Source organism: Doryrhamphus excisus, chromosome 7 (assembly GCF_030265055.1).
Source record: "Doryrhamphus excisus isolate RoL2022-K1 chromosome 7, RoL_Dexc_1.0, whole genome shotgun sequence".
In the NCBI taxonomy this organism is placed as follows: Eukaryota; Metazoa; Chordata; class Actinopteri; order Syngnathiformes; family Syngnathidae; genus Doryrhamphus; species Doryrhamphus excisus.
Genome location: NC_080472.1, coordinates 22328628 through 22351469, shown reverse-complemented (window position 1 = coordinate 22351469; position 22842 = coordinate 22328628). Strand labels below are relative to the sequence as shown.

Sequence of the window (22842 nt, the reverse complement as noted above, 5' to 3'; positions counted from 1 at the left end):
AATCATGCTGTTTCCTTGGCATATTTTAGTTTTTAATACAAAAAAACGGCTAAATCAAGGGTGTCGAGAGAGCAGCTCCGGGGCCATTTGCGGCCCGTGACACATTCTATAAAAATGAAAAATAGAAAAAAAAAAATACAACAAAATCAGCAGTCATTTTTCACAACTAATGTCAAAATATTTGAGTATTTTTTAACGAAAATAATGCCATATCATGAGGAAAAGTAGCATAATTTTAGGAACATAATGTTGAAATGTTCAAGAAAAAATGCTCAAAACATAAAAATTGTAATTTTGGAAAAATTTCACGTTGGCACCATGAGCGTCGTGCGATTTTTGTCAAATTTAAGCACAATTTTTCTCTTTCTTTGGCCTGTGGCGCAGTCTTAAAAGAGAATTTAACAAGAAAATAAATTTTAAAAAACACACACAAAAAATGGGAAAATCTGCATAATTTTACAATAAAAAAACTAAATATTAACAGAAAAAAATATATAATCTAATGAGGAAAAAGTCATAATATTGTGACGAAAAGTAAAGTAATTATATCAAGTTGAAATATAAAAAAAAGATTTTTCAAGTCATATATGAAATAATGAAAAAGTGATTAATGTTATAAGAAAAGTCAAAATATTATGGGAATAATCTCATAATATTACAAGAAAAATGTCAAAATTGTTATAAAAACGAGGACAAACAGCTTTTACCAGAATAAAAGTTTAAATATTAAAGAGAAAAAAAGTCTAGCGAAAAAAGTTGCAATATTATATGAATAAACTTGCTATATGAGGGGAAAATAGTCAGTAGTGATCTTAAAGAAAAAAGACATTTTTCAGTCCGAATATTATGAGAAACAATACACAAGTTGTAGTTTTTGGAAAATTAGGTTGTTGGAAAAGTTAATAAATGGGAATAAAGTCAAAATATTCTGGAAATAAAATCATAATTTTACAACAAAAAAAAGAAAAAATGTTAAAATATTTGGAAAAATTAAGAGAAACAATTGAGTATACTTAAACTGTATATATAACTTCTTAGCATGTGTTGCTTTACTAAATATCATTTTTCACTGTATTACTTTATTCTCCTAAGTTTAAAACTTTATTCTCCTAAATGTATAACTTTATTCTCCTAAGTTTAAAACTTTATTCTCCTAAATGTATAACTTTATTCTCCTAAGTTTAAAACGTAATTATCCTAAATGTAAGTTTAAAACTATGCTATGGAATATATATTTCATCCACACGGTGGCGCCAGAGGCCAAACTTTGTTGTCTATGTGAATTGACACTTTGTGTCCTTTGGACCCCAGAGAAGGAAGTGTTGTACACTGTGTGTGTGTGTGTGTGTGTGTGTGTGTGTTGTGAGAAACAAGGAACACTTCCTGGACGCCTCCCAAAACCTCAAGTCTGCCCTTCATGGCGGTTAGTGGGCGGGGCTCGTTGACGTCAGGAAGCAAGGTGGAGTCTGTAGACCAGTGTACTCGAGGAGGGCGGAAAAAAAAGCTTCATGTAGATTCCACTGATGCTGCTTGGAGGATGGAGCTTCCAAAATGTAAGTCCAAGTCCGTCACATACTTGTTACGATGTTTGCGGACATAACGTTTGTCATGTCAACCTCGCTAACCGTATTAGCGTGAACATCCGCCACAAAGATGAGACTTTGACTAGCTGGTGGACACCAGAGTAGATGTCAGCACAAGGAGAAGTGTAAATGTAAGCCGTCCTGCAGATGATCTATTGATTAGTGTCATTAGATGAGACAAATATAACTTTATTCGTTCCTCAGTGGGGACGTTTACAAGTCAGGAAGTCGGTGCTGCCTTTCCTGTCGTGGATTCAGCCGCACCGTAGAGGAATGCGTCCTGTAGTTTCAGGCTCTCCAGCCGGTTCTGCAGCTCTCCTCGTTCCAGATGAACTGGTCGGCCGGGTGCTGGAGTTGCGTTCTTGTTGCGTAAATCACTAAGGAGCGTCCTGACGGCCCTTACACCTTTTGAATCATCTCATGCGTCCTTGGAGTCACCTTTTTGAATCATCTCATGCATCCTTGGAGTCACCTTTTTGAATCATCTCATGCGTCCTTGGAGTCACCTTTTTGAATCATCTCATGCGTCCTTGGAGTCACCTTTTTGAATCATCTCATCCGCAGACTCGGGCGAAGACACGAGCGCATCGGTTCTCTGAGTGACAGCAGACATGAGCCGGCTTGCGTCCTAGCGCCACCATGGAGACGACCAAACCCCGGCTGACCCCGTCTGCGCTGATCATGGACGCTCAGCGCCGCTCCAGGGTCAATGGCGCACTGGAGCAGCTCTCCAGGCCGAGCGTGAGTATTGTGAGTTGGACACCATAGTAGGACATCTAGTCTGGCTGCAGACCACGATAATGAACACAATATGGAGTCCCATCAGCAAGATCTTCTCCTATTGACCATCCGAGCACAATAAATGGAGTTTATGTTTACACAAAACATCTAGTCGCCACAAACTCCCAGCAACGCCTCAGGGAGAACATCCGCTAGCAACACGCAACACCGCCCAACCGGTTCCACCACACATCTCGCTGACAGGATCTCAAGTTCTTTCTTGTTGCCCCGGACAGGAGGAGGACGCACTACGCTTCTTAAGTCCGGAGGAGAAAGAGTGCCTCCAGTTCTTCGAGCAGACCATAGACTCACTGGAGAACAGTCTGGAGGAGGAAGAGCTGAGACCGGGACTGACTAAACCGCCAACAAGCCGAAGCCATCTTGCGGACGTGATGGACGGACCGGCCGCAACCTCGGACCTCGACACCGCGGGCGTCCGACAGACCCTGCGGCGTCTCAGTGCAAAGGACCTGGATATTATAGATCTGGTCCGCCCAGACCCGCACCTGATGCTCGCCAAAGCCCCGGTCTTCGTTCCTACCAGTCCAGGTACGACATGCTGTTCCTGCGCATATGTACGCTCTAACATGCTGTTCCTGTGCTTATGTACGCTCAAACCTGCTGTTCCTGCGCTTATGTACGCTCTAACATGCTGTTCCTGTGCTTATGTACGCTCAAACCTGCTGTTCCTGCGCTTATGTACGTTCAGACTTGCTGTTCCTGCGCTTATGTACGCTCAAACCTGCTGTTCCTGCGCTTATGTACGCTCAAACCTGCTGTTCCTGCGCTTATGTACGGTCACACTTGTTCCTGTGCTTATGTACGCTCAAACATGCTGTTCCTGCGCTTATGTATGGTCACACATGTTGTTCCTGCGCTTATGTACGCTCAAACTTGCTGTTCCTGCGCTTATGTACGCTCAAACATGCTGTTCCTGCGCTTATGTACGCTCACACATGCTGTTCCTGCGCTTATGTACGCTCAAACATGCTGTTCCTGTGCTTACGTACGCTCAAACCTGCTGTTCCTGCGCTTATGTACGCTCAAACTTGCTGTTCCTGCGCTTATGTACGCTCAAACTTGCTGTTCCTGCGCTTATGTACGCTCAAACCTGCTGTTCCTGCGCTTATGTACGCTCAAACTTGCTGTTCCTGCGCTTATGTACGCTCAAACTTGCTGTTCCTGCGCTTATGTACGCTCAAACTTGCTGTTCCTGCGCTTATGTACGCTCAAACCTGCTGTTCCTGCGCTTATGTACGGTCACACATGTTGTTCCTGTGCTTATGTACAGTCTAACATGCTGTTCTTGTGCTTATGTACGCTCAAACCTGCTGTTCCTGTGCTTATGTACGTTCAAACTTGCTGTTCCTGTGCTTATGTACGTTCAAACTTGCTGTTCCTGCGCTTATGTACGTTCAAACGTGCTGTTCCTGCGCTTATGTACGCTCACACGTGCTGTTCCTGCGCTTATGTACGCTCACACATGCTGTTCCTGCGCTTATGTACGCTCAAACTTGCTGTTCCTGCGCTTATGTACGCTCACACATGCTGTTCCTGCGCTTATGTACGCTCAAACTTGCTGTTCCTGCGCTTATGTACGCTCAGACCTGCTGTTCCTGCGCTTATGTACGCTCAAACTTGCTGTTCCTGCGCTTATGTACGCTCACACATGCTGTTCCTGCGCTTATGTACGCTCAAACTTGCTGTTCCTGCGCTTATGTACGCTCAAACATGCTGTTCCTGCGCTTATGTACGCTCACACATGCTGTTCCTGCGCTTATGTACGTTCAGACTTGCTGTTCTTGCGCTTATGTACGCTCAAACGTGCTGTTCCTGCGCTTATGTACGCTCAAACGTGCTGTTCCTGCGCTTATGTACGCTCACACATGCTGTTCCTGCGCTTATGTACGCTCTAACATGCTGTTCCTGCGCTTATGTACGCTCAAACCTGCTGTTCCTGCGCTTATGTACGCTCAAACGTGCTGTTCCTGCGCTTATGTACGCTCAAACTTGCTGTTCCTGCGCTTATGTACGCTCACACGTGCTGTTCCTGCGCTTATGTACGCTCACACGTGCTGTTCCTGCGCTTATGTACGCTCACACGTGCTGTTCCTGCGCTTATGTACGCTCACACGTGCTGTTCCTGCGCTTATGTACGCTCACACATGCTGTTCCTGCGCTTATGTACGCTCAATCTTGCTGTTCCTGTGCTTATGTACGGTCTAAGTCAACATCCTTCATGTTGAATTTTGTTCCTCAGATTTCCAGAAAATGGCGGTGAACCCAGAGAGCCACTTTGAAAACAAACCGGGACGTGATCCAATGGGAAACTCCGAGCCAGCAGACGGCCCCCCGTACCAGCCAGCGGGTTCTGTCCCCACCCCGGTACTCATAGCAAAGAAGATAGCGGAGAACCAGGCAGTAGACGCATCTTCACTCCACCGCCGCCACAGCCATGAGGGTGAAAGACCCTTAGACCATCTGGCAAAGCAGGGTCCTCCTACCTCCGCCAAGCCCAGCAAATACCCTGCTAACATCAGCCTGATTCTCGGCAAAGACCTCCACGATCAGGCCCCGGCCAACGTGAACCTCCTGGATCGGCGAGCGCAGATGTTGGCGAATCTGACAGGAGCCCCGGAGCAGGGAGACACCAAGTCCAGTGTGGAGCAGATGGTTCAGAACTTCCCCACCCGCAGAATTTCCTTCAGGGACCCCACGCCGGAGAAGTCCAGGCTGGAAGCTTTGTCTAAACTGGGCCTCACCACGTCAGGAGTTCCAGGGCTTGATTCCCCAAGCAGTACTCCACAGAGTCCTGTTGCCAGTGCAGAGACCAGTACCGGCGTCACTCCCATGCAGTCCAGTGTTCTCCCCCCAGAGAGCAACACCCCCGTTCCAGGGCCGAGGACCACACCCCCACCGATCCAGACTTATGTCAGCAGAAGAACAGAGAATCTTCCGATTGACCCCCCCAGGACCTTTGACTACAGAAAACCTCCACTCAGCCCGCCCCCTCTGGAAATGTGTGCCCCCGGCCCCCCGCCCCCCGAGGTGCATCTGAACAACTTTGGAGGTAAATCCATCACGGTCACTCCGATTTCCTCAAAGAACGAAGCCGTGAGCCCCCCAGGCAGCCATGACACCAAAGTCCTGCCCACTGGACTGGCCAACCCCAGCGAGTTTAACAGCTATGGAGGGAAGTCCAAAGTCATGAAACCCAATCCCGGAACCATGACTAAGACCGACCTCCCTGACATCCTCAGCTCCCACATTGATGTCAATCACTCCCTGCCCGCCAAGTCCGAGTCGCTTCCCGCTGAGCTCAACAGCTACGGAGGCAAGAGTCGTACCATCAACCCTTCGGCAGGCTTACAGCAGCAGCAGCCTTCAGGAGGCCCGGCGAGGTCCTTCAAAGGCCCCCCTCCAGCCACGGCCCCGAGGAACCCTCTTCATTCTTATCGCAACATCAGCACAGGAACCGCAACCAGAACCTCGTCGCCGTCCGATCACAAGAGAAGATCCGGTGCCGCGTTTCGCCCTCAAGGCATCACGGTGCAGTTCTCCGGTCGAGGCGCCACGGAGGAATCTCGCAAGGAAGCGCTGAAGAAACTCGGACTGCTGAAAGACTTGTGAAGGACTTGCAGTTTCCAAGGTGCGGCTCGGGAGACCAACTTGGACAAGAAGACGGACCTGTAGGGCCGGTTCTTGTTGCCTGGATACAAAAGGATCTGTTTTGATGACAAATATCTGCTTTGTTTGAGAGAACAACAAACGGCTTGTCGGAATTCCAAAGTCCATGTTTGGACTGATCGGGGAACAAAAGTACGAAACCATCTCCAAGACGTGACAGCATTCAAAAACTCAAACGCTTATCTTCTACAGATGGACTTCAACACAGACTCAAACAATTCCAGAATTCATCCCGAGACGTTCCCATTCCAGATGAGATGAATATTCTGGTGGAGATCCATGGAGAGAAGAGCTTTTCTGTACGATGTGAAGCTCTGCTGGAGGTTATTTTTACCGACTTGTAACCGCACACTCCGGAATGACTTTGGACTTTTCTCCTGGACTGTGGAACCCTCAGACCACAAGGACTCTCTCGGCTCGACAAATTGTCTGTTTGCTTATATTTCTGTCGCGTTTTCAGACTCCGCCCACCGTAGTTCAGCTACGGTCTCTTCTGAAGTAGATTTGGTGTCACGGGGTTTCGGTCTTGGGAATGTTGTTTACAGACTCCGGTTCTCTGTAGTTCATCTGCAGTTACTATGAAGTATCTTCTCCTGCGTATTGCATTTAATGTACTTTACCAGGAAAACTTTCGGGCGTGGGTCGTTCCGCCCAATCGCAGTACCCGGGAATAAAATATATCAATAAACAATATTTGTAGTAGTATAGTTTTTTCCTTTGAAGTACGAGTACCGCACGTTCAAACCACCAATGAATGAAGGACGGTCAAACCACTTGCTTTTCTAAAAAAAACTATTTGCGTCTATTGTATAAGTCACATGGTCCACAGGAAGTTGCATCATTCAGAATCCTCTGCCGGCCGTGGGACGGTCAAAATGGTACGATTTATTTTTTTTTGTATATCGGACAATAGGTTACCGAAATTATGTTTATTCTTCAATCACTGACAGTCCTTGTCAGGGTGGGGGGAGGCGGGGCCGCTAGCATACACACAGAGTGCCACCTAAAAAAAATGATTTTATTAGATTGTATTATATTGTCATATTTGTTATTGAACCTTTCTTAAACGTAATGTTAACATCTCGTCTTGTTCTCGTAGACCCAATGTTGTGTATTATGTCGTCTTGTCCTAAACGAGGCTTCGGAATGGGCTTCGGAATCCTGAAGACAAATGAAAAGTTAGCCGAGATGTGCTAATAGTGGAATATGTTGATCACGATGACGCCGTCTACATAATCATCTTTTGTTTTCTTTCGGCTTTTTCCTGATTACCGAGTCGCCTTTAGTATATTCCGGATGCCCTTCCTGACGAATACCGATGATGTGTTCATGTTCATGTTGAATGTGTCAATCATTAAAGGCAGTCATGTGACTTGGCTGTGGCTGCTGCTTCTTAAGAGTTGCTGTGGAATGTCAACAATGAGCAAGCGTGTTCAATTATTGGCTAGCTGTGTGCGCTACTTCGCCAAAAATGGTGGTTCATGCTTCGCTTGAATCATACGACTCAGTCATGATGAATCATGTGATGATTCGATAATGAATCGTACATGACTCAATGATGAATCGTATGATGGTTTGATTTGAACTTTGAATTTGAGCGTGTCAATGATCACGTATTGATTGATCTTTTCTACTGTTGCGTTGTCTGCTGCGTATCGTATGTTAGCATGCTGTTGGACGTGCAGCGTTTTGTGGGAGACGCCAGGCAGGAAATGAGCAAATGTTTGTGTTAGCTGCCTTGTAATTAGGCGCACCCCTCCCTTACTGACAGACCTGCACTTGACTGCTTGCACACAAAATGAGAGTGTGAAGCTTTAATATGACGCGTACAAAGCGCTAAGCTAATTCTGTCAGGATATTAGAACCTTGAATGTTAGCTAACATGCTAGCTGGATGTACATCTTCTATTACTAGATGTTGTGAGTGTAAGCTAATTCTGTCAGGATAGAACCTTGAATGTTAGCTAACATGCTAGCTGGATGTACATCTTCTATTACTAGATGTTGTGAGTGTAAGCTAATTCTGTCAGGATAGAACCTTTAATGTTAGCTAACATGCTAGCTGGATGTACATATATTACTAGATGTTTTGAGTGTAAGCTAATTCTGTCAGATAGTAGAACCTTGAATGTTAGCTAACATGCTAGCTGGATGTACATCTTCTATTACTAGATGTTTTGAGTGTAAGCTAATTCTGTCAGAATAGAACCTTGAATGTTAGCTAACATGCTGGATGGATTGAGTGTAAGCTAATTCTATCAGCATAGAACCTTGAATGGTAGCTAACATGCTAGCTGGATGTACATCTTCTATTACGAGATGTTTTGAGTGTAAGCTAATTCTGTCAGGATAGTAGAACCTTGAATGTTAGCTAACATGCTAGCTGGATGTACGTCTTCTATTACTAGATGTTTTGAGTCTAAGCTAATTCTGTCAGGATAGTAGAACCTTGAATGTTAGCTAACATGCTAGCTGGATATACATCTATTACTAGATGTTTTGAGTGTAAGCTAATTGTCAGGATAGAACCTTGAATGTTAGCTAACATGCTAGCTGGATGTACATCTTCTATTACTAAATGTTTTGAGTGTAAGCTAATTCTGTCAGAATAGAACCTTGAATGTTAGCTAACATGCTAGCTGGATGTACATCTTCTATTACTAGATGTTTTGAGTCTAAGCTAATTCTGTCAGGATAGTAGAACATTGAATGTTAGCTAACATGCTAGCTGGATATACATCTTCTATTACTCGATGTTTTGAGTGTAAGCTAATTCTGTCAGGATAGAACCTTGAATGGTAGCTAACATGCTAGCTGGATGTACATCTTCTATTACTAGATGTTTTGAGTGTAAGCTAATTCTGTCAGGATAGAACCTTTAATGTTAGCTAACATGCTAGCTGGATATACATATATTACTAGATGTTTTGAGTGTAAGCTAATTCTGTCAGATAGTAGAACCTTGAATGTTAGCTAACATGCTAGCTGGATGTACATCTTCTATTACTAGATGTTTTGAGTGTAAGCTAATTCTGTCAGGATAGAACCTTGAATGTTAGCTAACACGCTGGATGGATTGAGTGTAAGCTAATTGTCAGGATAGAACCTTGAATGTTTGCTAACATGCTAGCTGGATGTACATCTTCTATTACTAGATGTTTTGAGTGTAAGCTAATTCTGTCAGGATAGAACCTTGAATGTTAGCTAACATGCTAGCTGGATGTACATATATTACTAGATGTTTTGAGTGTAAGCTAATTCTGTCAGGATAGTATAACTTTGAATGTTAGCTAACATGCTAGCTGGATGTACATCTATTACTAGATGTTTTGAGTCTAAGCTAATTCTGTCAGATAGTAGAACCTTGAATGTTAGCTAACATGCTGGATGGATTGAGTGTAAGCTAATTGTCAGGATAGAACCTTGAATGTTAGCTAACATGCTAGCTGGATGTACATATATTACTAGATGTTTTGAGTGTAAGCTAATTGTCAGGATAGTCGAACCTTGAATGTTAGCTAACATGCTAGATGGATGTACATCTTCTATTACTAGATGTTTTGAGTCTAAGCTAATTCTGTCAGGATAGAACCTTTCATGTTAGCTAACATGCTAGCTGGATGTACATATATTACTAGATGTTTTGAGTGTAAGCTAATTCTGTCAGATAGTAGAACCTTGAATGTTAGCTAACATGCTAGCTGGACGTACATCTTCTATTACTAGATGTTTTGAGTGTAAGCTAATTCTGTCAGGGTAGAACCTTTAATGTTAGCTAACATGCTAGCTGGATATACATATATTACTAGATGTTTTGAGTGTAAGCTAATTCTGTCAGATAGTAGAACCTTGAATGTTAGCTAACATGCTAGCTGGATGTACATCTTCTATTACTAGATGTTTTGAGTGTAAGCTAATTCTGTCAGGATAGAACCTTGAATGTTAGCTAACACGCTGGATGGATTGAGTGTAAGCTAATTGTCAGGATAGAACCTTGAATGTTTGCTAACATGCTAGCTGGATGTACATCTTCTATTACTAGATGTTTTGAGTGTAAGCTAATTCTGTCAGGATAGAACCTTTAATGTTAGCTAACATGCTAGCTGGATGTACATCTTCTATTACTAGATGTTTTGAATGTAAGCTAATTCTGTCAGGATAGTACCTTGAATGTTAGCTAACACGCTGGATGGATTGAGTGTAAGCTAATTGTCAGGATAGAACCTTGAATGTTAGCTAACATGCTAGCTGGATGTACATCTTCTATTACTAGATGTTTTGAGTCTAAGCTAATTCTGTCAGGATAGAACCTTGAATGTTAGCTAACATGCTAGCTGGATGTACATCTATTACTAGATGTTTTGAGTGTAAGCTAATTCTGTCAGGATAGTAGAACATTGAATGCTAGCTAACATGCTAGCTGGATGTACATCTATTACTCGATGTTTTCAGTGTAAGCTAACTCTGAATGCTAGCTGGCTTTGTCTGCTTTGGTATGAAAAGAGAATTAGACGTTCGCTAGCCGGCCTGATCAATAACACATTGATCAATAACACATATCTATTTTATTGATGCAATGGAACTTTCATACTGTTTGTACAGTTTAGCAGTGTTTGCTAGCATGTTGGTCACATGACGGTGGAACAGGAAGGAAGCTGTCAAAGCATCAGGTTGACTTTAAAGAGAAAGTGTATCCTTGTCAAGTCGTGTGTGTGTGTGTGTGATGACGTGACCACAGTCGCCGCCCCCGCCCCCCGGTCCCGCCCCGCCCCCCCTTCAGCCGCCACGTGTCAAGTCGTCCTAGTAGTTTGTTTTTTTTGTCGTCTCGGGCAACAGACCACAAGAAAGAGTGCCATCTTTCTGACCCCTGACCTCTGACCCTGGCTGCCACTTTGCTCTGTCCTCAGGAGGGTGACGGGGTGTGTACGAGTCAGGGGTTTAACTCCGCATCTTGAGGAGCCCCCCCCACAGCCAGCCAGACGTGTTTTCCCTCTGATGTTCTCGCTCTTCTTCGCTCTGTTGCTCCATGAGCTCAGGACTCATCAGCGTCTCCTAGAGGACAGACAGACAGACAGACATGTTGGGAGGGGGGGGGGGGGGACGCCGGACCCGTGGGAGGTGGCGTCAATTGTCCCGAAACCTTTACTCACCTTCCTCCGGTTTTGAAGATGAGGTCGGCATTCGGGGCGCCTTTCGGGTGCTGGTAGCGAGGCCGGCGTTCCCGGTTGGTGTTAGCCTGCGCCGGGCGCTGGGCGAGGGATTGCAACATCTCTGCAAGGCAAGCGTCAACACTTGGACACGGCGCAACCCCGGACAGAGAGTTTTATACACAATACCCTGGTAGTCTTCCTGCTCCTGGCGCTCGTTGATGTCCAGGGTGAGCTTCTTCATCCTCATGCGTTCCTCCTGCTCGGCTTGCTGCTGGTTGAAGTGGTTGGCCGCCAGGTGGGAGGACAGCGGCACGTTCAAGATCTTGTACTGTGAACACACACACACATGTGAGTATCTTATTGATGCTTGTCGGTACTTCCTTAGTCAGCCCAGAGGAGCGCCACAGCTTCATGAAGTATGTTCTGTGTGTCCACAAGGACGCTGTGTGTCTTCTACAACTTTTTTTTTTTTTTTTTTTTCCTTCCAGGAATGCCGTGGAGCAACGTGCACGTAAAAAAAAAAAAAAGGGACACACCCTGCAAACCACTTTTCCCCCGCGCTGCTGCTTTCCAAAACACACATCCAGCTATAGAGTCAATATTATTGCTGTGTGTGTGTGTGTGCCCCCACAGGGTCCAGGAGGTCCTCCGCCCCCCCCCCCACCTGCTGCTTGTTCCCCTTCCGCGTCAGCATGACGAACTGCATGGTTTCCGAGAGCTCGCCGTCTCCCTCGCCGATGCACGGCTGGCCGGAGCCTCCCTTCCTGAGCTGGCTCTTCAACTGGAGAGGGATGGCCACGTCCAGCTGATGCACCTTCACCGTCTCGCCGCTGCGCTGCTGCGGGGGAGGGGGGGCGAGAGAGACACGTTTAGCGGATGACGACGTGTGTGTGTCGGCGGCGGCGGCGACGGACCTGCAGGTTCTCCAGCATCATCTTATCCAACGCTTGGATGAAGTCCTCGTCCTCGGCGCAGGCGACGTGCTTCAGGCCTCCGCCGCGGATGGTCACCTCCTGCACGCACGCACGCCGTCCCGTATGAGCGCACCACGAATCCTCACGCATGAAGGTACCGACTCACGTTGTTGTCCTCGTCCGTCTCGTTCTCTTTGTTGGAGTCGGTGAGGTAGTCGGTGTTCTCCTCCTCATCCTCGTCTCTCTCCTCTTCTTCGTTCTCAGATGCCTCCTTACGGGGGGGAGAGGATCCCGATGAGCCTCGTGTGTGTGTGTGTGTGTGTCAAGTCGAAGGATGGACTCACGTCATCGTCCGCTTCGTTCATTTCGCTCTCGTTCCCCGACTGCTCCTCCGTCTCGGCGCCGCCCTCCTCGTCTTCATCGCCGTCATCGTCCTCCTCGTCCAGGCCCTCCCCTTCGCTCATGGCGCTGGAGCGGCCGTCCCTCTCCATGGCCAGCCCTGTGGAGGATGAGGAGGGATGAAGACGGGGGTGGCGGCTTGCATAAGAAACGCTCTCGTTTCTCGTGGTGAGTATTGCGACGTTGCACGGGATCGTTTAGAATCATTAGATCATTTAGAGATCCTTAAATGATCCACCTAAGGCAGAAGAAACACTGCAATTGTGCGTGTAGAGTTGACATTGGCCACTGGGAGGCGCTGTTCAGCACTACTCCTGACTCGGGTTTATTGGCTCTACTCTTTTGGCTTATTTTCTCCCGTTATTTCTGATACAAATGGAAAAGTGAAGATATAGGGGTGTTACAATGTGTCGAGAGGGCTCTAATTCATTCATTTTCTACCGCTTTTCCTCACGAGGGTCGCGGGAGGGTGCTGGAGCCTATCCCAGCTGTCTTCGGGCGTAAGGCGGGGTACACCCTAGACTGGTCGCCAGCCAATCACAGGGCACATATAGACAAACAACCATTCACACTCACATTCATACCTATGGACAATTTGGAGTCGCCAATTAACCTAGCATGTTTTTGGAATGTGGGAGGAAACCGGAGTACCCGGAGAAAACCCACGCATGCACGGGGAGAACATGCAAACTCCACACAGAGATGCCCGAGGGTGGAATTGAACCCTGGTCTCCTAGCTGTGAGGTCTGCGCGCTAACCCCTAGACCACCGTGCCGCCTCTAATAATGTTAAAAAGCATCATTAGAAGATTCTAAAGGGGTGCCATAACTTCTATGCCATAACTGAATCAGAATCTTATGAATATTGGCGGCATAAACGGGGGATTAGGGTCTGTACGTCAGGTGTCATGTGACTTGGGAACCGAGGAAGTCGTGGACCTGCTCGTACAATAGCTCCGCTGCTCTGCTAGGGGGCTATCGTTGCGTTGAGAAGGTCCTCCCAATCATGAGTGTGCACGTCTTTGCCCATGCACGTACGTGAAAGACACGGGAAGCCGAGTACCGAGCACTCCGGGGACTTCCGGGTCTCCGTCCGTCCACACAAAAGGAAACCCGTTTCTGGAATGCATCCATGTGCCACACGGCTACATGATTGACAGCTCACATTGTGACGAGCCACGCCCCTTTCATCCCGCATCTGGGGAATGTTGCTCGGCCGCTCAGACGACATTCGGTTGATCAAGCAGTACTACTCCAAAAGAGAAGAATACTGCTTGATGTGTGTACTTTGTACACACCGCACTGTACTTTGTACGCCCACGTTCGGGGGCCCACATCGGTTAGAACGCGGCGAGGCTCCACGTGCGTGACGAAGCGTTCTTCGCTGCCGTGACAATGACTACTCTCCCACTTTTCCAACGTGTCAATGATGTTTCAGGAAGAAATGTTCCCGATGGATTCCCAACATCTTACCCAGCTTGACCAGCACCTCCCTCTCCAAGTCGGCCACCTGCCTGCTGGCCTCATCCAGCGAGCAACTCGGTCTCATTTTGGGGCGCAGCAGCTCCAGCGTGTCGGTGATCATGTAGTCGATGTCGATGGGGAAGGGGTGGTCTTTGGTCCAAGTGTCCACGCTCTTCTTCCACCAGATGTAGCGCTGCAGACACACAAAGATCACACGCCGTTGTTGTTGTTGTCCGTCGTTGTCGTCTCTTCGGGGCTTCGTGAGGACTCGCCTGGAAGTAGATGAGGAAACAGTCCAGCTTCCGCTTGCTGGAACCGCGGTCAAAGTACTGTCCGCAGGTGTCCAGCAGCGTGCACACCAGCCGGATGCGGAAGAGGTGCTCGGGGGGGTCCAGCGTACTCGGGGTGCCGTCCTGATTGACGCCGAACGAGATGAAGGAGAAGAGGGTGCGGAAGATGACGGCCGACTCCACCATACGGTAGTTGTAGAGCTCGCCCAGGAACTTGGCGCTGCTGATGCGGCGCTGGTTGAACTTGGGCTGGTTGACCTGGGATTCAAACATCATGACGTTCAAACATCTTTGTGTGTCCCTTTCATAGTCACGCACGTCTCCATACTGCACCTCCATGCCCAAGCGGATGTCCTCCAGCACGCCGTCCACCACGTGGATGCCCACGTCCTCCTGGTAGGCTACCAGGCCGGCCAGCAGGTTGGCCACGCAGTGGATACTGTTGTACTTGACGTTCCAGATGTTGACCATGCAGCAGATCAGGTAGCTCTTGACCTCCGGGTCCTGCCAGGAAAGTTTACGCATCTGCCTCAGCACCTTCTCCGTGGTGACCTTGGACAGGTCCTTGTAGAGCAGCTTGCGGATGTACTCCTGCAGCGGCGGCCTTCTCTTCTTCACCGTCTTCTCAATGGGCGGGGGGTTGCAGTAGTAGTAAGCGTTCTCCACCATGGTCACGTAGCGGGCGTCCAGATGCTGCGCCTGCTTTTTGCGCATCATTTGCTCCTGAAACACACATACCCTTTTGAGAAGAAGATACATTGCTTCATAGACTAGAGAAGAACTGCTTCATAGTTGCCCCCATGCTGTGATTGACAGCAAAATAACCATCCTACATTTTTTTTGGAGGACCTGTTAGAAGTTTGGTTCCCCGGGAGCAACTCAACATTGTCAACGTAAACAGACAAATGGCGGCGATAAACACAACAGCTCTGACCAGGAGGACGCTGGTGCGTAGGTGAGAGTCAGGGGATCGGAACAGGAAGCGGCCGCAGGTCTCCAGTAGGGTGCACGCCATCTCCACGTGGTGATGTGTGAAATCAGACAGCAGCATCTGTTGGGACAGGGACGCAACTTTACCAATGAGAAAAAAAAAATGAAGAAACTTTGGATTTCTCCCAGAAAATAACTGAAGAATGCACAGAGTGAGCGCTCTTCCTGCTGGTTTGGGGGCCAAAGACGCCCTCCTCTGGTGTAAACGTGTCATTACATCGTCAGAATGAAACAGTCCTGTGCTTTAGTTCCTGTGGGGACTCTACATGGAAAATAGTCAGCTTCCTGTACCCCTTATCCTTATCCGTTATACAAGGGTCGTGGGCATGCCCATATCCCAGCTGTCTTGGGTGAGAGGTGGCCAGCCAATCCCAGGCCACATTCATACCTATGGACAATTTAGAGTGGCCAATGAAGCTAGCTTGTTTTTGGCTGTGTGGCTTGCGCGCTAACCGCTCGTCCACCGTGCAGCCAGCTTCGGTTCCAATTCCATGGACATCTTCATTGATATATTCTGTTCTTTCTTTAGGAGACATCTTGTCACGCTTTGATCATCCGACTAGGAGCCAACATGAAAGACACACCTTGAGACAATGAAGTGTGTCGGTCTTTGAAAACATCTTGAACTTGGCCAGCTCCCCGATGAACCGGACCGTTTTATTTTTGGTCTCAATGTTGATCTGGTCCTTTTTGCGAATCTACGGCAGAAACACAAAAAGTTAAAGTTAGCCATTAGCGCCGGCTCGCTGAGGGTGAAGCTCGTGAGGGTGAGGTGCTTGGACGTACATGAAAGCGGAAGTCTCCCTTGAGCATGGAGCACAGGTCCTCGGCCACGTCCGACATGCAGGGATGAAGAGTGGCCACCAGGCGGGAGTAGAAAGGCAGAAGATCCAACCTGGCAGAATCATCACGGAACAATGACTGGAATGTGATCTGCGCCACGAATGATGCCATCTTTTCCTTTACTGCCAGGTGGGGGCGCTGTTACTAAAACTAGACTATTGCCTAGATAGATAGACTAGATAGACTTCCTTTATTGTCATTGCACAAAAACACAGTAGTGAAATTGCCAACGAAATGTCGTTGCCTGGCTCCCATATAACAGACACAAAAGAAGATAAGTAATAATAAATAATAACAATAATAATAATGTGGAGAATAAATAGACGCCAAATATGAACAACATAATGTAAAGTGCAGCGTGAACAGTAAATTGCCCAAATAATTTAAATAATTAAAATAAATAATAATAATGTAAGTAAGATAGAGGGGCTTATTTGGCATTGAGCAGTCTGATGGCCAGGGGGAAGTAGCTGTCTCAAACTCCAACTACAATCATTGGACCCCCTCCCCACATATCTACTGGAAGACCCTTCGTCAATAAGGAGCAGATTACCTCTGCCTGGGCACGGTGAAGAGCGCTCGCACCAGCTTCCTCCGGTTGGACTTGGTGTTCATGTTCATGCAGAAGTCCATGGCGGCCTGCAGGAGTCAACGTAGCACTCAAGAAGCCGGACGCGGTGTCGAGTGTTTCGGCTCACCTTGTCGATGAGGTCGCGGTTCACGCAGTTGGGGAGCTGCTGGATGAAGGCGTCCACAATCAGCTTCAGGTGGGATCCGGTGTTGGCCTCCTCATCCTCTTGCTCTGAAACACAGAAAGACAAACGTTTGTCAGCGATGAAGCGTCTTCGCTTCGTTTGTCCGTCATCCTCCTCCAGGTGAGTCGGCGCCATGAGAACCCATGATGCTGGTACACCGTTTCCTTTCTTAGCTTCTAAAGCAGGGGTGCTCATTAAGTCGATCGCGAGCTACCGGTCGATCGCGGAGGTGGTACTGGTCGATCGCTGGTCGATCGCGGCGTGACATTACAAAAATATCATCCCAGCATCAATGCCGTCACTTGATTGACATACAGGACAACCAGTCAGATGACAACTGAATTTTGACCTTTAGGTCACCGCTCATGCGTAAACAACGATGCAAAGTGCTAAGCTAGTCGGCGAATTGCGAGATTTTAAGCCCTCGCTAAAGTTTATGGTCACTAAAATGAGTGAAGGAGCTGGACCAAGTAAAAAGGCAAAAAACATATCACTTCCATACGGATATGGAATATTATACGGATATTATGATACGGATATTATCCATGACTGATAAACATTTGGAAGTGTGCTTGAGGCTGGCTATCAGCAGCTACTGTCCGGACTATGCATCCCTGGCTGGTTCAATTCAGTGCAAGTCATCAAAGTAAACTCAGGTAATTACAAAAAATGTTAATAGTTAATTATGTGTGTTTTGCAATATTGGCTCATTTGGTTATGTAAGGTACATCAACATACATTGTACGTACAAATAATCCTCAATACATTTGAAAATAAATAGATGTTTTGCATTTTTGTAGTGGGTAGATCATTTTGACTCGGTCATTTTAAAAGTAGCTCGCATGCTGAAAAAGTGTGAGCACCCCTGGTCTAAAGCAACTCAAGCCGCGTGGGGAGTGGCACTGCTACAACATTTGTATTGCTAATGTTGATCTGAAATTGTTAACATGGCTAAGTAACAACAAAAGCCAGGCCCTTATCCAGACACTGCGCCGTGGGACCTAGCAAGCTAGCGGCAGCGTGGTCAGTGATGTCCTACGTTAGACTATGTTACGGCTGTGTCTCTAACGAGGTGCAGCCGCCATCTTGAAGGATGTCCGGTGTGGCTAGCTTTGCGGACGCCTCTTTAGAAGCGTGGCAGCAGGCTTTCAAAACAGCATTGTAGCAATGCTGGCGTTTCTGGTGGCTGACGAGGTCAAATAGGGGTGTTTAGAGGTCATATCAGGGGGACGTCACAGAAAAGGAGCGCTTGATTTCCTCAAGCTTAAGCCCAGTAACACACAGCACGTTTGTTTAATTGTTTGTGGGATTAATTTGTATGATGTCAACTCCTCATATTGGACTATTCGTTCATTTTCTAACCGCTTTTTCCTCACGAGGGTCGCGGGGATGCTGGAGCCTATCCCAGCTGTCTTTGTGCAAGAGGCGGGGTCCACCCTGGACTGGTCGCCAGCCAATCACAGGGCACATATAGACAAACAACCATTCACACTCACATTCATACCTTATGGACAATTTGGAGTGGCTAATTAACCTAGCATGTTTTTGGAATGTGGGAGGAAACCGGAGAACATGCAAACTCCACACAGATATGGCCGAGGGTGGAATTGAACCCTGGTCCATATTGGACTATTTTAGTGGTTAAATAGTGTAATTTGTGGGTCCAAGTGCATTCACCCTGCTCATCCATCAGCTTCTTGGCCAGTTCTTCACTCTCCACGTCATCGGCTCCCTCGAGTTCCAGAGGCTCATCTGCGATGTCCAGAGCCTCCAGTTCCAGCTCCAGCTCCTCCGTGGTGCTGGCGGCCTCCTTCCCCTCTCTGCCGTCTGACAAAGACGGCATCAAGATGAGTTGAGTGGATATTCTTTAATCCACAGAGCCTACATCAAACACACCTTTGGCGTCGTCTTTGTCTTTGGCCTGGCCGGCCTTCTCGTTGTCCTTGAAGAGGATGGCGGGGACAAAGGCCTTCAGGTCCACCAGGTTCTCGTAGAAATTCCGAGCGTCTTCGTCTTCCCAGATCCCGCCTTCCAGGTCGTACTCTCCAGGCTTACCGGGCGTGAAAATGTCAATGCCGGGGCCGTGCTCTGAAGTGAAACATGGCGGCGAGATTAGATGATGAGCACGATTAGGAGATTTAAAAAAAAAAAGCAGACGCACCTTCCTGCACGGTCTTGTCCTGAGGCAACTCTGGCATGTTTTCATCCAAAAGATCAGCCAGCGACTGAGTGTTGGCCAGCAGCTTCTGGTAGGAGGTGGCAAACTCCTCGTACTGTTTGTGGCGGTCCTCGCTCAGCTCCCCTTTGGAATGTAGGATACGCCTGAAGACCACAAGAAGTTCCGTTAGCCTTGAGGAACTTAACTTCTCAAAGGGACAGAAGAAATCTCACCTGTTCTGCCTTTCGATGTTCTGCAGCTCCCTGTGGTCCTTCTTCAGGTGCTTGGTGAGGGATGTGAAGTACTCCCGCAGAAGGTTCTGGAAGGGCTGCTGTTTCTCCGTGCTGATGATCTCACTGGGCGGAAAGGTGAGCTTGTACTTCTCAGCAGCCAGCTTCACCTTGCGAGGTACCAGGCCGGCGATGTCGTCCCCACAGTGCTTACAGAAGCTGATCACCACCGACACGTGAGTGTGCGTCTCACGGTCCGTGCCGATGATGTTCTTCAGCTGCTCGTATATGAGAGACAGACCCTCTTTGTCGGTGAAGAATCCCACGATCGTGAGCTCGGCCAGGAAGCGCAGGTCCGTGCGCAGCTTGCTCACATTGGGCGCTTTGTCTTCCTTCCTGGCCTCAAAGTGCCTCTTCCAGGCTTGCAGGAGCAGAGGAGCGAACTCGGCATACCTCTGATGGAAGAGCGAGCACAGGTGGACGGCGCAGCCCACATCCGAAATCTTCAGCTTGGCCTCCACGACGGAGCTCACCGCCTCGCCGATGTACTTGCTCAGGTTCAGGGAGGCAAAATCGTTGGAGAGCGAGTCGCGCTGCTGCTCGGTGAGCGTGCGGAGCTTCTTGACGAAGGCCGTGTTCTTCTTGAGGCTGGAGTCCAGTCGGCTGAAGAAGGCCTCTTCGGGCCGGGCCTCGTGGGCGTTCTGGTTCCTGCTGCGCTGTTCCTTCCTGCAATGGTGACGCTCCCAGGCCTCCTGGTGCAGCTGGTGCCCCTCCTCCTGTTCCCTACAACAATCGGGTGACATTCATTTCATCTCATCGTCGTATGATCTTGGCTAATAAAACGCTTATTCAATGACTAATAAAGTTATTGGTGTTATTAGAAGAACATACGATGACACATTCAAAGTCACGTACTTTAGGAGAGCCGCTTCCTCTTCCCGTTGCCTCTTGGCCTCGTCCTCTTGAAGCTTCTTCTCTAGCTCCTCCTTCTGCCTCTTCAGCTCCTCTTCTTTCTGCTTCTGCTCTTCCTCTGCTTTCTGTTTCTCCTCCTCTTTCTTCCTCCGCTCCTTCTCCTCTTTCTTCTTCTTTTCCTCCTCCAGACGCTTCCTCTTCTCCTCTTTGCTGCTGTCTTTTTTGCCACTCAGCTTGGCCTCGTCTTTTGCTTTGTCTCGCTGGGGTGCGGCCTTCTTCTCCTCTCTGTCCTTCTCTTTGTCCTTGGTGCCGAAGGAGCCAACGTCTTTCTCGTCCATGTTTACCGAGCGCTGGCCTTCAGCAGGCATACTGGGAGAAGCAGACAAGAGCTGTTTGATCAAATCCTTCATCTGTAGTCACACAAAACGTACGCCCAAGCTAATATGACATTATTTAGTCAGAAATGGAAGATAGGAATCAAAAATGCTACAACAATTACAACGCAAATTGGCATATAGCAATAAAAAAAATGTAACATACATTAAAATATACGTCAATAAATGGTGTACCCAACAACATTTCGATAAATAAACACACACACACACAATTCGGCTCCATAGCCTACACAAGGGGTGTCCAGACTTTTCCCATCAATGGCCGCATCCGGAAAAATGTGTCACCAATTTGTTATTTTTGACATTTGTGTTCATGAAACAAATTTAAACCAACCCAAGGTATACTCCGTAGTTAAATACAGAAGACGACATGCACAATGGAGCCCAATATACAGTCAATAATGCATTTTTCATCCAGCATTTTACACATTTCCCCATCCATATTTTCAGTGGCTGTTGTTTGCGTTTGGGACGAAGTCAAATATAATAAGACTTACCTTAATAATAATAATAAAATGTCATCTATATTAACTGCACTTATAATTATAAATGTCGGACTGCTATATTTGCAGGTTTGTTGAATAACTTGGAATCGGCTACCGTGCATCGTTTGCTAGCGACCGAGCTTAGCTTAGCTACACGATCGCGTCTGCTTTTACACCGTGGCTAACAAATGTCCGTTCTACTGTATCAATACTAAAATAGGTAAAATAAAGCAAATTTACATCACCCGTATCGTCTAAAGAGCGACGTACCGCCGATACATGCAATTGCTAACACGCTTAGCAAGGCCACGAGAACCGCCGTCCTCCAGATGTAAACAAACGCTTTGTCATCGTTACATTTCTCCTTGGTTAATATTTGCACGTACTGGATTCTTAAATATTATTTACTATATTCCCATGAATTACGTGGCTCAAATGTGAGTACTGAATGTAGTAAAATGCGTCGGTTTACCTGCTATTGATACCAAAACAAACATCGGCCATCGACGTTTGACTTCCGCGTGAACGTGAAAGACCCCTTCGTGGCTGTACAAAACGATGCCTGACTAAAAAGATTTGTTTCGGTTTATTATTCATTCAGGTTTAGTTTTGGAATTTGGTGAAAAGCGTGTGTATCTCCGAAATATTTACATTTTCTAAAATTAATCTTATTCTTCTTTCTCTTTCGACTTTTCGCTTCACGGGCGCCACAGCGAACTAAAAATTGTTTATGATGTTATTTAGGTTTGTTGTGATCACGTGGATGACGGAAGTAGGTCAAATGGATATGGGCGGTGATGGTTAGTTAATATAAGCACCTGTTCACCTGTGTGGCCAGAGAGACAAAGCGAGAGGGTGAGTAGAGTTGCCGTATTTTTTCGTTGACCGCTAATTTTTTTTAAATCTATGTGATTACTTTGATTATGAGTTTGTGCACGGTCTCATAAGTTGATCATTATTTTTCTTGAATAAAAGGTTCAACTTATTTTTCGTATCTCAGAGATGTTTCAGACAAAGCCTCTCGGCGACTCTTTTGCATGAAGTCGCTACATTTTTGTCAACAAAAAAGGCATAAAAACCAGGACAGCACAACGGATCAAAGGATGAAGAGGAACAAAAAGAGGAAGCTGATTAAATCCAACAACCATCGGACATAAAGTACGGAGGTAGGCGCTTGTAGATTGACTACTGTTTGTTTGAAGTTATCTCCATGCTATAAATATATACATTTGAAGAAAAAAAAATGAAATGAATGCTGCTGTTGCAAGTTTTGAAGTCCATGTGTTTTAAAGGCGCAAACTTATCAATCAAAATGATGTGTTTTTAAAGGAAAAATGAAGTGAAATCAAAATATGAAGATGAGCGAAATAAATGCTGGTGTTGAAATGGTTTAATTTCATTTGAACATGCATCAGATTACAATTGAGTGCATCCCGTAATCAGTTCCCGGTTCCACATGTCCACTTGGTCAATCAACGTGTTAAACGTACCTTCAGTGTGTGACAATTCCAATATTCCAGTCTCGGACTCACAAGATTTTGAACAAAGCCTACAGGCGCTGATATTTCATACATTTATTGCAATTATTACATGAAAACAGGGAAGACAAATGTGACAAAGTGTTCTACCCTCAGTCATCCAAACTTTTGTTGCACCTGCTTGCGCTATTAACGGTGTGTTTTCAGAACATGGAGACCTTCTGAGGGCGTCCTGATTTCAGTCTTCTGGAGCAAAGCACCATGGGTCAGCATCCATGTCCTTGTATTTAAAAAAAAAAAAGACTCATCAAAAGTCTCCCATTGAAATCCA

At 46.8% G+C, this 22842-nt stretch overlaps 3 protein-coding genes across 9 annotated transcripts in view; 1 reads left to right on the top strand and 2 right to left on the bottom strand.

Annotated features, from left to right (window-relative positions):
* The first annotated feature begins 118 nt into the window (after positions 1-118).
* On the top strand, positions 119-7436 carry LOC131132497 (proline and serine-rich protein 2). Of its 4 annotated transcripts, none has more exons than XM_058078209.1 (4): positions 119-1553; positions 2148-2324; positions 2600-2912; positions 4624-7436. In XM_058078209.1, the coding sequence occupies exons 2-4, from the start codon at positions 2223-2225 to the stop codon at positions 5991-5993; spliced, it is 1785 nt and encodes a 594-aa protein (XP_057934192.1). In that variant the 5' UTR covers positions 119-1553; positions 2148-2222; the 3' UTR covers positions 5994-7436. The 4 variants fall into 4 exon arrangements, with proteins under 4 accessions (XP_057934192.1, XP_057934189.1, XP_057934191.1 ...); XM_058078206.1 differs by having other exon boundaries at positions 2148-2333; XM_058078208.1 differs by having other exon boundaries at positions 119-1714; positions 1788-2333.
* A 3163-nt stretch (positions 7437-10599) lies between these two features.
* upf2 (UPF2 regulator of nonsense mediated mRNA decay) lies at positions 10600-21665 on the bottom strand. Of its 2 annotated transcripts, none has more exons than XM_058078150.1 (21): positions 21506-21665; positions 20157-20522; positions 19245-20024; positions 19015-19175; positions 18750-18941; positions 18531-18680; positions 16797-16900; positions 16652-16737; positions 16042-16150; positions 15840-15953; positions 15200-15316; positions 14599-14988; positions 14248-14523; positions 13985-14168; positions 12458-12612; positions 12280-12384; positions 12114-12212; positions 11864-12037; positions 11386-11527; positions 11200-11320; positions 10600-11101 (listed from the first exon to the last, which is right to left on the bottom strand). In XM_058078150.1, the coding sequence occupies exons 1-21, from the start codon at positions 21628-21630 to the stop codon at positions 11092-11094; spliced, it is 3960 nt and encodes a 1319-aa protein (XP_057934133.1). In that variant the 5' UTR covers positions 21631-21665; the 3' UTR covers positions 10600-11091. The 2 variants fall into 2 exon arrangements, with proteins under 2 accessions (XP_057934133.1, XP_057934135.1); XM_058078152.1 differs by having other exon boundaries at positions 11864-12034.
* Positions 21666-22413: 748 nt separating this feature from the next.
* Positions 22414-22842, bottom strand: part of slc35e3 (solute carrier family 35 member E3) — a 6265-nt gene continuing 5836 nt past the window's right edge. For 2 of the 3 annotated variants that reach the window (XM_058078244.1, XM_058078243.1), the window contains exon 7: positions 22414-22842. This exon is cut by the window's right edge and continues 124 nt beyond it. Coding sequence is in view for 1 of the 3 variants with exons in the window: in XM_058078245.1 (XP_057934228.1) it covers positions 22750-22791 (42 nt within the window). In the remaining 2 variants the exon portion in view is untranslated. The other variant, XM_058078245.1, reaches the window with a different exon arrangement.

Excerpts from the sequence above, each read along its gene's own strand:
- upf2 (XM_058078150.1), bottom strand. The coding sequence starts at position 21,630 with ATGAATAATAAACCGAAACAAATCTTTTTAGTCAGGCATCGTTTTGTA. Across the intron at positions 14,524-14,598 it reads ACATCCGCTTGGGCATGGAG|GTCAACCAGCCCAAGTTCAA; the intron begins GTGCAGTATGGA and ends TTTGAATCCCAG. Across the intron at positions 12,038-12,113 it reads TGATGCTGGAGAACCTGCAG|CAGCGCAGCGGCGAGACGGT; the intron begins GTCCGTCGCCGC and ends CCTCCCCCGCAG.
- LOC131132497 (XM_058078206.1), top strand. The coding sequence starts at position 2,223 with ATGGAGACGACCAAACCCCGGCTGACCCCGTCTGCGCTGATCATGGAC. Across the intron at positions 2,334-2,599 it reads CCAGGCCGAGCGTGAGTATT|GAGGAGGACGCACTACGCTT; the intron begins GTGAGTTGGACA and ends TGCCCCGGACAG. Across the intron at positions 2,913-4,623 it reads CTTCGTTCCTACCAGTCCAG|ATTTCCAGAAAATGGCGGTG; the intron begins GTACGACATGCT and ends TTTGTTCCTCAG.